We start from the raw sequence: 15,618 nt of genomic DNA, 5'->3' as shown, positions 1-15,618 counted from the left end.
CCTCCTTGCCTTTTGTAAACTCCTTAAAACCCACCTTTGTCGTCAGGCATGGGGGAACTGAGATATTCTTTCTCCCTCTCAGGCCTATACAATTTATGCATGGTATGTTTGTGTGTATGCTTGGTTTTAATAAGGGTTTTTAGTCATTTTTAATATTAGATTTGTTTCATGTTGTTCTATTGTTGTTGTTAGCCACCCCGAGTTTGTGAAGAGGGGCGGCATAGAAATCTAATAAATAAACAAACAAACAAACAAACATTAAAAAGTCCAAATTTAAAATAAAAAAATAAACACTTACATTGTAATTGAATTGGAACCTATCCCAATGTATAATTATTTTCTTTACTTCGGGTACATAAAAATTACTTTCCTGAATTTTGAAGCCAGACCTGAAATTTACCTGTATATATAAACAGGATTAAAGCAAATGTTAATCAGGGGACAAGATAAAATGTAAACCAAGCAAATTCTGCACTTGTCAAACTAGCAGCATTTACACTTAATTTTAATTTAATTTTAATACACAGATGTTTTAGAAGGTTTTTCTAGAAGGCAGCGCCCAGCAGAGTGCCCGTTTTTGCGATCCTGGGATTCCCCTCCTGGGATTTCCCTACAGCATCGCAAAAACGCAGAAGTCAGGAGGTGGATTTCCCATGGAGGGGAGCCTCAGGGGAATCCCAGCAGCGCAAAAACGGGTGCTTGCAACGGAAGTCTGGAGGTGGGGCATCCCAGCAGTGATGGGGGGTTCGTAAGGTGAAAAAAGTTCGTAACAAGAGGCAAAAAAAATTCCAAACCCCGGGTAAGTATTTTGAAAAGTTCGTATGACGAGGGGTTCGTATCACGAGGTACCGCTGTATTCTGTGAAGTTGGGTTACAAGGATCAATCATATTGCTTGTACTGTTTTAATACAATGGGAGAAAGGAAAATGTAGAAAGTATCAAAAATACTAAAAAACAAAAAGCACCATTCAAACTGAATGTTGGGGGAAAAAACACCCAATAAAACTACTATTCATTCTTTTCAGTCAACGTTTGTTACTTACCGCATAAAGCATTTGGGAAATGTTAAGTGGTATAATACATCCATTTTTGTTGAAATACCAGTTACTCTGCTGTTTATTGTACAAAACCATGTTAACGCCAATAAGCCTTTGAAACATGGACACCAGATCCTTAAAGAAGCACACTTCTAAATTGGACCATAGAGTTTCTGAAAAGAGAGCATGTTAGTACTGTGTACATAACTGGTTGGGTTTGACAATATATAAACAAGCTATTGTGTTTGGGCGTGGGCCAGCCGTTGCTCCCACAGAAGGGAGAGATGCGGCACAAAGTGAGTGCGAAAGCCTGGCTGACAGCCAGGAAGACGTGGCAGACAGCCATGAAGATGAGGCCACTGGTTCAGAGGAGTTGGCAGACAGCACACAGGACCCAGCAGACAGCCCAGGGGATTTGGCAGGCAGTCCCTCAGACAGTCTATCTTCCTTGGATTCCTCTGCAGACCAGCTCATAGACATGCGTAGCCGAAGAGCCATGCAAAGGAGGGCTCACTTGAAGGATTATTACAGGTGATCAGAGTAGCACCTGGGCTGGGTGTGGTTCTTATACTGAGGGCTGGGTGTGGTTCCCTTAATGAGGGCTAAAGGTATAAAAGGGAACAGAGGCAAAAGGCAAACTGGCTGTTTATCTGTGTTATTTTGTGGTTCCTGCTCTGAAGTTTCTGTTCCGTGCCTTTGGATTCCAACCCAGCCTTTTCAGGCACGTGGGAGGTGAAACCTCTGGGACTTGCTGTTTGCTCTAAAGATTCAAAGGACTCCTGAAACGTTTCTGCTCCATGCAGGTTGTCTTTGTTTGCTTTTTCCTGTGTTTTGTATTTGGCTGAATTACGCCTTGCACTATCATTATTCCCGGACACTAAGGACTGTTTTGGTTAACCCTTTTTTGTTTGTTTAATACAAGTTTGCTGATTAGAAGAGCACATGTGTGTTTGATTTCTTTTCTTTGGACTGTTACGAATTGCCTGAGCCCAGTCAGGCAGAACAGCTATCAATGTATATTTAAATGAATTATAACACTTTAGCTTTAAGAGTTAGTTTTGCAGTTAGCCACAAGAGGGAGCCAGAAGCATCTCTCCCTTTCTCTGCTAGTTTTTCTGTGTGACTATACTATAGAACTGTGTGTTCAGATGATGCTTTACTATATTTTGTAAGTAAGGCTTGTAGTATTGTTTAATGTATTGAGAGAGGCTTGTAATATTGTATACGTATTGTGAGTATTGACTGATGTACTGTAATTGTGTATGACTAAGATTGTTCTTGACTACGCTATTTGCCAAAGTAAATAATATTTATACACTTAATGCAGAGGTGGGCTGCTAAGGTGCAATGGTGATCTGTGCTCGCCTCCGTGGCTCTGAGTGCTAGCAGAGTCCAGCGCAATTATGCTACTACACCTGTGCAGGTAGCAAAATCACACACGGAGACGCAGGTGCGCCCGTGTTTTGGTGCGGATCTTTGTTTCCGTGCATGCGGAATACTTGTATACACAAAAAAATTGTTATAAAAAACAAACCCCAAGTCCAAGAGAGAAAGAGCACTTCTAAACACAGGGGCAGCTCTGCTCAAAGTGAGGTTTCTTCCTAATCAGAAACATAGAAGACTGACGGCAGAAAAAGACCTCCTGGTCCATCTAGTCTGCCCTTATACTATTTCCTGTATTTTATCTTAGGATGGATCTATGTTTATCCCAGGCGTGTTTAAATTCAGTCCCTGTGGATTAACCAACCACGTCTGCTGGAAGTTTGTTCCAAGCATCTACTACTCTTTCAGTCAAATAATATTTTCTCATGTTGCTTTTGATCTTTCTCCCAACTAACTTCAGATTGTGTCCTTGTTCTTGTGTTCACTTTCCTATTAAAAACACTTCCCTCCTGAACCTTATTTAACCCTTTGACATATTTAAATGTTTTGATCGTGTCCCCCCTTTCCCTTCTGTCCTCCAGACTATACAGATGGAGTTCATAAAGTCTTTCCTGATACGTTTTATGCTCAAGACCTTCCACCATTCTTGTAGCCCGTCTTTGGACCCGTTCAATTTTGTCAATATCTTTTTGTAGGTGAGGTCTCCAGAAATGAACACAGTATTACTCCAAATGTGGTCTCACCAGCGGTCTATATAAGGGGATCACAATCTCCCTCTTCCTGCTTGTTATACCTCTAGCTATGCAGCCAAGCATCCTACTTGCTTTTCCTACCGCCTGACTGCACTGCTCAATTCTATGCATGATATGTCTGTATGTATGTTTGGTTTTTATATTAATGGGTTTTTAATCGTTTTTAGTATTGAAGTATTATTGTACACTGTCTTATTATTGCTGTTAGCCGCCCCGAGTCTCCGGAGAGGGGCAGCATACAAATCCAATCAATCAATCAATCAATCAATCAATCAGCTTTGCTCAAGAAATCAAGTCTCTTGTGTCTGTGAGTCCTACAGAGCGCCTGCCTTACCCAGTGCTTGTTTGCCTTCCTTTGGGAGTCGCCAGATTGCTTCTGCCAGTTGGCTAAGGAGGTCATTCGAATCCAGATCTTGATTTTGTAAAAGAACAGGCACAATGAGGAAGAACCTGAGGGCTTCTGGTGAGGTTGGGGAGTAAAGAGGAGAACCCAGAAGGCTCTTCAACGCCTTCTTCACCTTGAAGACAAGAAAAAAAATCATTGTTAAGTGAGACCATTGTTAAAATGAATTTTGCCCCATTTTACAACCTCTCTTGCCCTAGTTGTTAAGTGAATCACCACAGCTATTAACTTAATAACCTGGTTGTTAAGTGAATTTGGCTTCCCAATTGGTCACAAAAGGGGATCACATGACCTTGAGACACAGCAATGGTCGTAAGTATGAACCAGTTGCCAAGCATCTGAATTTTGATCACACGATCATGGTGATGCTTCACAGGCGATAACCGAAAAATGATGATGATGATGATTTCTGAGGACTCGGGGTGGCTCACATGTCGAAAAACAATATACAGTGGTACCTCTACCTACGAATGCCTCTATTTACGAACCTTTCTAGATAAGAGCCGGGTGTTCAAGATTTTTTTGCCTCTTCTCAAGAACCATTTTCCACTTACACACCGGAGCCTCCGAAACTGTAACCGGAAAAGGTGGAGAGAAGCCTCCTTGGAGCCTCTCTAGGAATCTCCTGGGAGGAAACAGGGCCGGAAAAGGCGGGGAGAAGCCTCCGTGGGGCCTTTCTAGGAATCTCCTGGGAGGAAACAGGGCCGGAAAAGGCGGGGAGAAGCCTCCGTGGGGCCTTTCTAGGAATCTGGGAGGAAACAGGGCCTCCACCCTCCTTGTGGTTTCCCCAATCACACACATTATTTGCTTTTACATTGATTCCTATGGGGAAAATTGCTTCTTCTTACAAACTTTTCTACTTAAGAACCTGGTCACGGAACGAATTACCGTATTTTTCGCTCTATAAGACGCACCTGCTGATAAGACGCACCTAGATTTTAGAGGTTCGGGGGGGTGCTGGGAAGCCCCCCAGGCCGGCTGCGATCTTTTAAAACAGCCGCGCCGCTTCTCAGCTGACTCCTGAAGCGCGGAAGTTCGCTTTTGGCTTCAGGAGTCAGCTGGGAAGCGGCGCGGCTGTTTTAAAAGTTCGCAGCCGGCCTGGGGGGCTTTCCAGCACCCCCCCCGAACCCCCAACTCGGAACCGCGTTCAGACGATTCCCCCCCCTGTCCCCGTCCCCGCGCCTACCACGCACCGCTCGCCTTCCCGGGCAGCCCGACACACCGGATCGCTCGCTCCCTCGCGCGTCCCGCCCGCCGCCAGGCTCCTTCCATCCACTCGGCCCGGGCGGCCGCTTTCCCGGGACACAGGCGGAGCTGCTGCTCCAGTTCGCTGCCAGTACTGTAGTATCCAGCTTGCACGCATTAATCGCTTTTCCATTGTTTCCTATGGGAAACAATGTTTCGACATACGAGCTTTTCGACTCACAAGCCTCCTTCCGGCATCAATTAAATTCGTATGTCGAGGTTCTACTGTATATCGCCGCCCCCCCTCTGCTCCAGCGCCTCCCCCCCTCCCTGCCTGCATCTTTGCTCCATAAGACGGGGCTGATTTTTCATCCTACTTTGGGAGGAAAAAAACTGCGTCTTATGGAGCGAAAAATATGGTAAGTTCGTAATTAGAGGTACCACTGTACAGCATACATAACTAAAAAAATCCAATTAATATAACTAAAACTTTAAAAAACACTAATAAAGTTAAAACCGTCCATTACATGGTCATAAGTCACTATTTTCAGTGCTGTGGTTAACTTTGAACAGCCACTAAGTGCATTGTTATAAGTCAAGGACTACATGTAGGAAATATTTGAGCATAATAGCATGATATGATTCCTTCCAACTCTTTCCTGAGCTTTACAATACATGTATGAGACAAAAAAGTGCACCATACTGAATACAGCACAAGGAGAATCAGAGAGAAAATATTTGAAATGTAAGTCAGGGACAGACTGAGAGTTATCTGTTAAGAGACTTCTCTAAGGTTGCAAAATAAATTAGGCCTATGGCTTGCAGGGATATGCAGACTTTACATTTACATTTCTCTTTTGAAACCTATTTATTCCAACTGTTCCAAAGAAAGTGAAGCAGTTTACTGGAAATTAATCCTCCAAATTGGAGTGACTTCATGGTGTTCCAAATAAAACACACCTCTTTTAAGCCAATTGAGTTCAGGAGGGGGAAAATAAAGTTCTTTTCCCTGAATGTTCAATTTTGTTATTTGTAGGAGCTTTAATAAACAAATAAATATATTAAATGTTTTCTCCAGCAATTATTAATGGGTCCTCTAGGGCAGAGGTCCCCAACCTTTTTTGCACCAGGGACCGGCTTTAAGCTAGACCAGTTTTCCAGGGACCGGTGGGGGGGGGGGGGGCTTTGGTCATATGGGGGTGGGGTTATGGAGGGGTGGAGCCAGGGCCGCCATCAGGAATTTTGGGGCCCCATACAGCCTAAGTGTCTGGGGGGCCCCCTCCCCGCCATTTTAAAACTACTTTATTTTGCGACATACCAATTATGTATGAAATTTACCTTCTTTGGGGAGGGGTGAAAGGGGAGAGTAAGAGAGGAAGGAGTGAAAGAAAGGAATGAGGGAGGAAAGAAGGGAGGAAGGAAAAGGAAAGCAAGAAATGGAGGAAGGAAAGAAAGAAAGAAAGAAAGAAAGAAAGAAAGAAAGAAAGGGGGAAGGGACAGGAACAGAGGAAGGAAGCAAGGAAACTTATGAAAGGGGAGAGTAAGAGAGGAAAGACTGAAGGAAGGAAGGGAGGGAAGAAGGTAGGAAGGAGAAAGAAAAGAAGAAATAGAGGAAGAGAAGGTAAAAGAGAAAGAAAAAGAGAAAGAAAGAAAGAAAGAATGAAAGAGAAATAAAAATAGAGAGGGGGAATGAAAGAAATGGAAGGAGGGAAGGAGAGAAAGAAAAAGAAAGAAAGAAAGAGAGAAAAAAGAATGAAAGAGCAAGAGAGCAAAAGAAAGAGAGAAAGAAAGAAAGGCAACTTCAAAGAAAGGCTCACTGAGCATCTCTCACTCTCTTTCTATCCCTTTCTTTCTCTCTCTTCCTTTCTATCTCTCCTCTTCCTTTATCTCCTCTCTCTCTCTCCCTCTCTCTTTCTCTCCCCCCTCTCTCCCTCTCTCCCTCTCTTGCTATCTCTCCCCCCCTCTCCCTCTCTCTTTCTCTCTCTCCCTCTCTCTCTTTCTCCCTCTCCCTCTCTTTCTCACTCTCCCCCCTCTCTCCATTTCTCTTTCTCCCTCTCTTTCTCTCTCTCTCCCCCCTCTCTCCCTCTCTTTCTCTCTCTCCCTCTCTTGCTATCTCTTTCTCTCCCCCTCTCTCCCTCTCTCTTTCTCTCCCTCCCTCTCTTGCTATCTCTTTCTCTCTCTTTCTCCCCCCTCTCTCCCTCTCTCTTTCTCCCTCTCCCTCTCTTTCTCTCTCTCTCCCCTCTCTCTTTCTCTCTCTTTCTGTCTCCCCTCTCTCCCTCTCCCTCTCTTGCCATCTCTTTCTCTCCCTCTCTCTTTCTCTCTCTTTCTGTCTCCCCTCTCTCCCTCTCTCTCTCCCTCTCTTGCCATCTCTTTCTCTCCCTCTCTCTTTCTCTCTCTCCCTCTCTTGCTATCTCTTTCTCTCTTTCTTTCCCCCTCTCTCCCTCTCTCTTTCTCTCTCTCTCCCTCTGTTGCTATCCCCCCTCTCTCTTTCTCTCTCTCCCTCTCTTGCTATCTCTTTCTCTCTTTCTTTCCCCCCTCTCTCCCTCTCTCTTTCTCTCTGTCCCTCTCTTGCTAACCTCCTGTCTCCCTCTCTTGCTATCTCTTTCTCTCCCCCCTCTCTCCATCTCTTTCTCTCCCTCTCTTGCTATCTTTCTTTCTCTTTCTGCCCCCCCCTCTCCCTCTCTCTTTCTCTCTCCTTCTCTTTCTCCCTCTGTTGCTATCCCCCCTCTCTCTTTCTCTCTCTCCCTCTGTTGCTATCTCTTTCTCTTCCCCCCTCTCTCTTTTTTTCTCTCAGCAGCGGCAGCAGGGTGATCAGCTGTGAGGCGGAGCTACGGAACCGAGGCACGGACGGCGGCGGCGCAGGCTCGCCCAGCTGGGAGGCGGTGTTCTCGCCCCCCCCCCCCCAGCTGAAACTGACATCCGGCCGGGGCGATTCTTCCCCGGCCGGACAAGCACGCTTGTGCTGCCAAAGGCAGCGTGTGGGCAAGTAGGACCTTCCTAACTCCCCCCCAGCCAAAATCACAAAGCCAGGCAGCCCCCAGCCGCCAAAGGAGCCTCCTGATTCTCCCCGCCCTGCCCGACGCCCCACCCTGTCCTGCATAATGTCTTCTGCCGGGAGGGCAGCGCCGCCGCGGACCGGCTGGAAAACCCCAACGGCCCGGTCCCGGTCCGCGGACCGGCGGTTGGGGACCTCTGCTCTAGGGCAGTGTTTCCCAACCTTCGCCACTTGAAGATATCTGGACTTCAACTCCCAGAATTCCCCAGCAAGGGGTACGGGAAGAGTTTGGTGGGGGTACGTGTTCAGAAAAAGTTCTGAAATACATCTTGCCTTTTCCAATTTCATATTTGTGTGAAGTTGCTTTTTCAGCATTTGTAGACGTTAAGTCAAAAAAAGTAACAGACTATTGGGGGTGGAACCACATCTCAGATTAAAAATTAACAAACCCTGAACCAAATTATGATGATCTGTCATCTCAGCATAAACAATTTCACTCTTCTCATTGATCCAAATAAATGTTATTTATAATACAGTGGTACCTCGACGTACGAGTTTAATTCATTGCAGACCCAAGCTCGTAAGTCGATCAACTCGCATCTCGAAAGAATGCCTCTAGACTTTGTCTTTCGCGCCCAGATAACCAGAAGCAAGGATTCTTGCGCCACCTAGTGGAAGCTCGGCTCGTATCCCGAATTTAAGCTCGGGTGTCGAACAGAAATTTCGCTCGCGTCATGGCTCGTAACTTGGAATACTTGCATGTGGAGCAGCTCGTATCTAGAGGTACTTCTGTATAACTTTTATTTATATTTTATTATGAATAATTCTATTTTTTGTTTATTATTATTTTGTGTATGTACCAAAAAAAGAAAAAAGAAAAATATTTGGATTGTTATTAAAGTACATCCATTTTTTTTGACGAGGGGTACTAAGTGTTACGAAAATTATAAAGAGTGTCAGGTGTCAAAAGTTTGGGAAACACTTCTCTAGGGTAAAAGAATTGCTGGTCTTGAATAGCCCCTGCATTCTTCTGCATCCATAAATTACAGAGACAACCTTGGTATAAGAATTTCTTATAGGTTTGTTAGCCATTCAGAATTATTTACTTGGATTGACTCCCCAAAGACAAATACCAGGAAATATTCTATTATATTCTATATATGAAATCTTAAGGACATGTTATACCGTTTTGAAGACTTTAGGGTTAGCGACAATCTTCTTAAAGAAAAGAAGAACAGCTGACATATCAACACCAACAGTCTCTTCAAATGTTCTGAATTTTTCCGCTCTGCAGGAAACATTAAGATCAATCACCATCATAGTCTCTCCTCTATTTCATGGAAATTTACACCCATGGAAATTTATAAAGCCCTTTATGGCATCGGACCAGAATATCTCCGGGACCACCTTCTGCCGCATGAATCCCAGCAACCAGTTAGGTCCCACAGAGTTGGCCTTTTCCGGGTCCCGTCGACTAAACAATGTCATCTGGCGGGACCCAGGGGAAGAGCCTTCTCTGTGGCAGCCCCAACCCTCTGGAACCAGCTCCCCCCGGAGATTAGGATTGCCCCCACCCTCCTTGCCTTTCGTAAACTCCTTAAAACCCATCTCTGCCGTCAGGCATGGGGGAATTGAGATATCTCCCCCGGGCCGATATAATTTATGTATGGTATGCTTGTGTGTATGTCTTGTTTTTAAATAAGGGTTTTTTAGATATTTTTAAATATTAGATTTGTTATTGTACATTGTTTTTATTATTATTTATTATTTATTTATTTATTGGATTTGTATGCCGCCCCTCTCCGGAGATTCAGGGTGGCTAACAGCAACAATAAAACAGTGTACAGTAGTAATTCAATACTAAAAACGATTAAAAACCCATTAATATAAAAACCAAACATACATACAGACATACCATGCATAGAATTTTAAAGGCCTAGGGGGAAAGAGGATCGCAATTCCCCCATGCCTGACGGCAGAGGTGGGTTTTAAGGAGCTTACAAAAGGCAAGGAGGGTGGGGGCAATTCTAATCTTTGGGGGGAGTTGGTTCCAGATGGCCAGGGCCACCACAGAAAAGGCTCTTTCCCCGGGTCCCGCCAAACGACATTGTTTTGTTGACGGGACCCGGAGAAGATCCACTCTGTGGGACCTAACTGGTTGCTGGGATTCGTGCAGCAGAAGGTGGTCCCTGAGATTGCTGTGAGCCGCCCTGAGTCTGCGGAGAGGGGCGGCATACAAATCTAATAAATAATAATAATAATAATAATAATAATAATAATAATACACAACATTGTGAAAGATTTGGATTAGATTTGGCTATGAAGGTTCCTCTGTTGATCACAAGGTTATAGCAACCAGGCCCCTTTTATAATAATTAGCATGGTCCTCAAGATTGATAGCAGCAGCACTTAGACTTAAATGCCACTCCACAGTACTTTACAGTCCTCCCTAAGTAGTCAGCCCATTTCCCCCAACAATCTGGCCCCTCATTTTACCAACCTTGGAAGGACAGAAGGCTGAGTCAACCTTGAGCCAAGGTCAGAATCGAACTCCTGACAATCAGCAAAATTAACCTGCAATACTGCATTCTAACCACTGCACCACCTCCGATAAATACACCTCCTTCTTAGTTTTGCTCTACGTTAAGCACGCCTGCCTTAACTAATAATAATTTAATAATAATAATAATAATAATTTATTGGATTTGTATGCCGCCCCTCTCCGTAATGGTATATCAGTTCTTTGATAGATGAAAGTTACCTCGGTTGTAGAAAGCTGCCATTGACAGAAGCTGCTGATGAGAAGATCAAGTTAATGTTCCTGTTTATGGACAAGAAACACAGGCGGTGTTTTTTTATTAGACTCATTGCAACCAAGATGAAATAAACAAGAATCTTTGGTTATAAAGCTACCTAGCTGCTTCCAACTTCGTTTTGAAAATGAGCTTTTCATTCTTTGCGGAAAACGAAACTTCCCTTCCTTGCAGAAAGTCATATAGTAGTGAAATCTTTGTAATAAGAGGGCAAAAGACAAATGACCCCTGTAAGATCATTTCTATCACCTTCTCTATTATAGAACAAACATAAAAGGCCTGTCCTTCCATTTTGTTCCTGTTCATTCCATAAAGTTACTTCCCTAATATTCCCATACAGTTACTCTCTGGAATTGATAGGTTCAGGAATCCAGTAAGCAGAAGCTACCATTTTGTGGTGAAATGTCAAAAAAATGTCTATAACAGTCTCCTCCAGTTTAGCATCATCTAGATCAGTGTTTCCCAACCTTGGCAACTTGAAGATATCTGGATTTCAACTTACAAAACTTTTGCCAGACCCATCCTCGAATACAGCTCATCTGTTTGGAACCCCTATCGCATCTCAGACATTAACACCCTTGAAAACGTCCAAAGATACTTCACCAGAAGAGCCCTTCACTCCTCCACTCGAAGCAGAAGACCCTATGAGACTAGACTTTCAATCCTGGGCCTAGAAAGCCTCGAACTAAGACTCCTTAAACAAGATCTAAGTATTGCTCACAAGATCATATGCTGCAACGTCCTGCCTGTCAAAGACTACTTCAGCTTCAACCACAGCAACACAAGAGCACACAACAGATTTAAACTTAATATTAACCGCTCCAAACTTGACTGTTAAAAATACGACTTCAGTAACCGAGTTGCTGAAGCGTGGAACTCATTACCGGACTCTGTAGTGTCATCCCCAAACCCCCAACACTTTACCCTTAGATTATCTACGGTTGACCTATCCAGATTCCTAAGAGGTCAGTAAGGGGCGAGTACAAGTGCACTAGAGTTCCTTCCGTCCCCTGTCCTATTGCTCTCCTCTATCTCCTCTACCTTTCTTCTATTCCTATATCTCTTCTTCTATTCTTTCATTGATATGTTTTATTCCTATATCTTCTCTTCTATTATTTCTTAGATATATTTTACTATGAGTATCTCCTCTATAACCTTCATCATGTATTTTACTATGTGTGTATAGACTATGTGTGTATAGACCCAGTAAAACCCTCATTGTGTATTGGACAAAATAAATAAATAAATAAATAAAATAAAATAAAATAAAAAAACAAGAACTGCAGAAGTCAGTTTACCATTTTATATTATCCCAGCAGCTAGGATCGGAATTGGACAACCATTTGGCAAATTTTTCCTCCTCCACTGTGGCCAGAGTTTGCGTTACATTAGTGTATGCATTCTGCAAAAAAAAGAGAGGCAAAAATGTATTTTCACATACCTTGTACAATGTATATGCTTCATGTTTAAACCAACCACAACACTCCCCCCCCCCCCAAAAAAAAGCTTCAGGCAAGTCCTGTTTGACTTATGACAAGGCCAATTCTAGAAGGATTTTTTTTTTTTAAAAAATTCAACTAAATGTTGGAATTTTATATTACAATTATACATGTTTGTTGGCAAGTTCGCTATTTGTTTACCTTTTCTTCCAGGTGAAGCACAATACTTCGATTGTTTCCGGCAATGATTTTAACTGCCTTGTCCAAGGTGCTTCCTTTAGTAAGAGACAGGGAAAAAAAGTGACTCTTCTTCCCTTAAGATTAAGAAAGATTTATATCTAGAACCTGGTCAGTAGAGGGGTATCAAACTCATGGTCTATCAAGCCACGCCCACAAAATAAGCCACGCCCACAACGTGGTAGTAAAAAAATTTGTGAACCTTCACTGTATGTTTGTAACTGAAAAACGTAAAACTTTTTCTTTTTAAAAAAATCACATTTGGCCTTAGGATGTAGCTTTACTCTGCATACAACATTCAACTTGAAAAATGGGTGGGACTTACTGTATTTCATGTGTTTATGATGAATATCCAGGTTGAGAGGAAGAGGAACGAGGTTGTCACTTTTTCTTCCGTCTCCAAGTTGCCCTTCTGCTCCGTAGCCAAACGAATGTACTTCCCCAAGCGCTGGGACATAAACCAACGTGTGCCACCTGTTTGCAGAATCATAGGTAGAAGTCTCATTGATCTCATCTGGCCCTTATAAACTGAGATGGTACTAGGACTGTGTCAGGACGAAGCCATCGTTCAATTTGGAGACTTCTGGCCTGCCACATATTATGCATTAGTCTGCTATGGGAATTTGGGAGGGAAATAGAAAAGTAGCCATAACAAATTCTACATTCTCAAGGTCATCCTTTGTTCGACACCTGCCCGGAAGTTGATGGGAATAACATGGGGGAATTGAGACATCTTCCCCGGGCCTATATACCTTATGCATGGTATGTTTGTGTGTGTGTCTTGTTTTTTTAAAATAAGGGGGTTTTAGAGAATTTTTAATATTAGATTTGTGATAGATTGTTTTTTATTGTTTTTGTGAGCCGCCCCGAGTCTGAATGAATGAATGAATGAATAAATAAATAAATAAATGACGCATTGGCTTGAAGGAGACTAGTCAATGTGATGAACTTGTGGGTGTGTGAACAAGGGAATGTAAACTGGGTGGAGAAACCCTGGTAGCCTTGGATTCGGGTTTCTCCCAGATGTGCCAATATGGCTCTGCTAATAAATTGGAACATTGAGGAACGTTATGCCTCGGACTCTTTAATTTCAGATGCTATTTGGAACCCTGAACAGACCATTGACCACAACATGTTCCTCTTCTGTTGTTTCTTTAAGATTCTGAAGCAACATAGTCCTCAGCTTATGACCACAATTGAGCCCATCATTTCTGTTAATGGACGTTTGCCCCATTTTATGGCCTCAGTTGTTAAGTGGGTCACTGCAGTTGATAAGTTAGTAACATTGATTTTGCTTGTCAGAAGGTTAACAAAAGTTGATCACATGCTGGCTGGGGAATTCTGGGAGCTGAAGTCCACAACTCTTAAAGTGACCAAGTTGAGAGACCCCTGCCCTAGAACACTGCAACCCTCGTCAACATGATCCAGCTGCCAAGTATCCAAATTTTGATCGCAGCCACCTGTCTGAAATGTGATAGCGAATGTACACGTACACAGGCTTCCCTGGAGTTTGGGACGCTGAAAAAAATGGCTGAATGAGCAACCGGAAGTTCAGAAAAAGGGACTTCCGGTTTGCCCATTGTGCTGTATTTTTGCACTCCAGAGAGTTCAGGGAAGCTTCCTGAAGCCCCAGAGTGTGAAAAACAGCCCAACGGACCAACCGGAAGTTCGGAAAACACATTTCTGGTTTGCCCATTGTGTTGTTTTTTGCACTCTGGGACTTCAGGGAAGCTTCCGTGAAGTATCCAGAGGGCCAAGTAGCCTTCCCTAAGGCTGAAAATTAGCTTTGAATCTATTGTGTGTTTGTGCATTGTTGCAGTTGAAGCTGAAGTATTCATTGACAGTGTGGCAGGTGATTTTATTAACTACATTTAGATCAGATTGAAAGCGACGTAGTTCTAAGCTATCTCAGCCCAAAATTTCAAGTCTGGCGAGTAGAGGAGTGGAGGATTTCTTCTTGTGAAATATTTCTAGACTTTCTCAATTGTATTAATGTTCGTTATGCAGTGCAGGTTTCATACAGGTGAGCTGTATTCTAGAATTGGTCTAGCAAATGTTTTGGGTGCTCTGGTTAGCAGTGTAATATTGCCAGAGAATAAGCTATGTAAAATTAGATTAACAACTCTTAGTGCCTTTTAGGCAATGCTGTTACTGTGGGCTCTGGCACACTATATAATGTTATATTACATTATATTACCTATATTACATTACAGGTAATAAGCAGCACCTTGATTCCAACTAGAGCAATATTGGCACAAGTACATGAAGTTCATGAAGCAGAGTTATCAGACAGACATGCTAAAACATCACTTCTGCTTCTGTCATCTGGACCAGTCGAATTTTCCAGTTGGTCTTCAAAGGCAACTCAACAGCATGTATTGGTGTATGTGTTTCTCGTAGTTGTTGTTGCCTCTGTTCTACTGACATACAACTTTGGAGGGCAGGAAACCTTTTTCAGATTTCACTTGGTATTAGTTGTCCTCTGGGCACCATCAAATATTTGGAAGGAAAAGAGATTTCTTACCTTCCGCACGCTACCTGGTTCACTTGTGCACCAAACAGCTCTGCCACAACACGTGGAAACAGTTCATCACAGGTGGAATTGTGGCCAAGCTGACCATAGCGGCCAGATCCAAAGGTACAGACCAATCCATCCTTAATGAGAAAGAAGAAAAAACATGGCATCGTTCAACACAAAGCCTTTGTCACTTGGCTGGGAATATTAAAAATTGCATACATTGTGAAGGGAAGGAAGAATGGTAGTACAGTGGCACCTCTTCTTACAAACTTAATTCGTTCCGTGACCAGGTTCTTAAGTAGAAAAGTTTGTAAGAAGAAGCAATTTTTCCCATAGGAATCAATGTAGAAGCAAATAAGGCTTGAGATTGGGGAAACCACAGGGAGAGTGGAGGCCGTTTCATCCCAGGAGATTCCTAGAGAGGCCCCGAGGAGGCTTCTTTCCACTTTTTCTGGCCCTGTTTCCTCCCAGGAGTTTCCTAGAGGGGCCCCATGGAAGTTTCTCCCCGCCTTTTCTGGCTCTGTTTCCTCCCAGGAGATTCCTAGAGAGGCACCACAGAGGCTTCTTCCTGACCTTTCCGTTCCTGCTTCCTCCCAGGAGATTCCTAGAGAGGCCTCACGGAGGCTTCTCTCCACCTTTTCCGGCCCTGTTTCCTCCCAGGAGATTCCTAGAGAGGCCCCAAGGAGGCTTCTCCCTGCCTTTTCCAGTTACAGTTTTGGAGGCTCTGGTTTATAAGTGGAAAATCGTTCTTGAGAAGAGGTAAAAAAATCTTGATCACCCGGTTCTTATCTGGAAAAGTTTGTATGTAGAGGCGTTTGTAGGTAGAGGTACCACTTTACATAGTAGAAAGTATATA

General features: G+C 43.4%; 1 protein-coding gene across 1 annotated transcript in view; it reads right to left on the bottom strand.

Moving 5' to 3' along the window:
• Positions 1-15,618, bottom strand: part of LOC139155732 (E3 ISG15--protein ligase HERC5-like) — a 40,900-nt gene that overhangs the window by 16,896 nt on the left and 8,386 nt on the right. Inside the window, exons 6-14 of the mRNA XM_070731000.1 lie at positions 14,769-14,899; positions 12,570-12,718; positions 12,209-12,282; positions 11,867-11,970; positions 10,517-10,576; positions 8,941-9,043; positions 3,507-3,690; positions 1,044-1,210; positions 299-400 (exon numbers count right to left, since the gene is read on the bottom strand). Of these exons, the coding sequence (XP_070587101.1) occupies positions 299-400; positions 1,044-1,210; positions 3,507-3,690; positions 8,941-9,043; positions 10,517-10,576; positions 11,867-11,970; positions 12,209-12,282; positions 12,570-12,718; positions 14,769-14,899 (1,074 nt within the window). The remainder of the gene's footprint in view (positions 1-298; positions 401-1,043; positions 1,211-3,506; positions 3,691-8,940; positions 9,044-10,516; positions 10,577-11,866; positions 11,971-12,208; positions 12,283-12,569; positions 12,719-14,768; positions 14,900-15,618) is intronic.

Source organism: Erythrolamprus reginae, unplaced genomic scaffold (assembly GCF_031021105.1).
Source record: "Erythrolamprus reginae isolate rEryReg1 unplaced genomic scaffold, rEryReg1.hap1 H_5, whole genome shotgun sequence".
Taxonomy (NCBI): Eukaryota; Metazoa; Chordata; class Lepidosauria; order Squamata; family Dipsadidae; genus Erythrolamprus; species Erythrolamprus reginae.
Note: the sequence above shows the minus strand (reverse complement) of the source record. Positions and strands in the feature narration are given on the sequence as shown.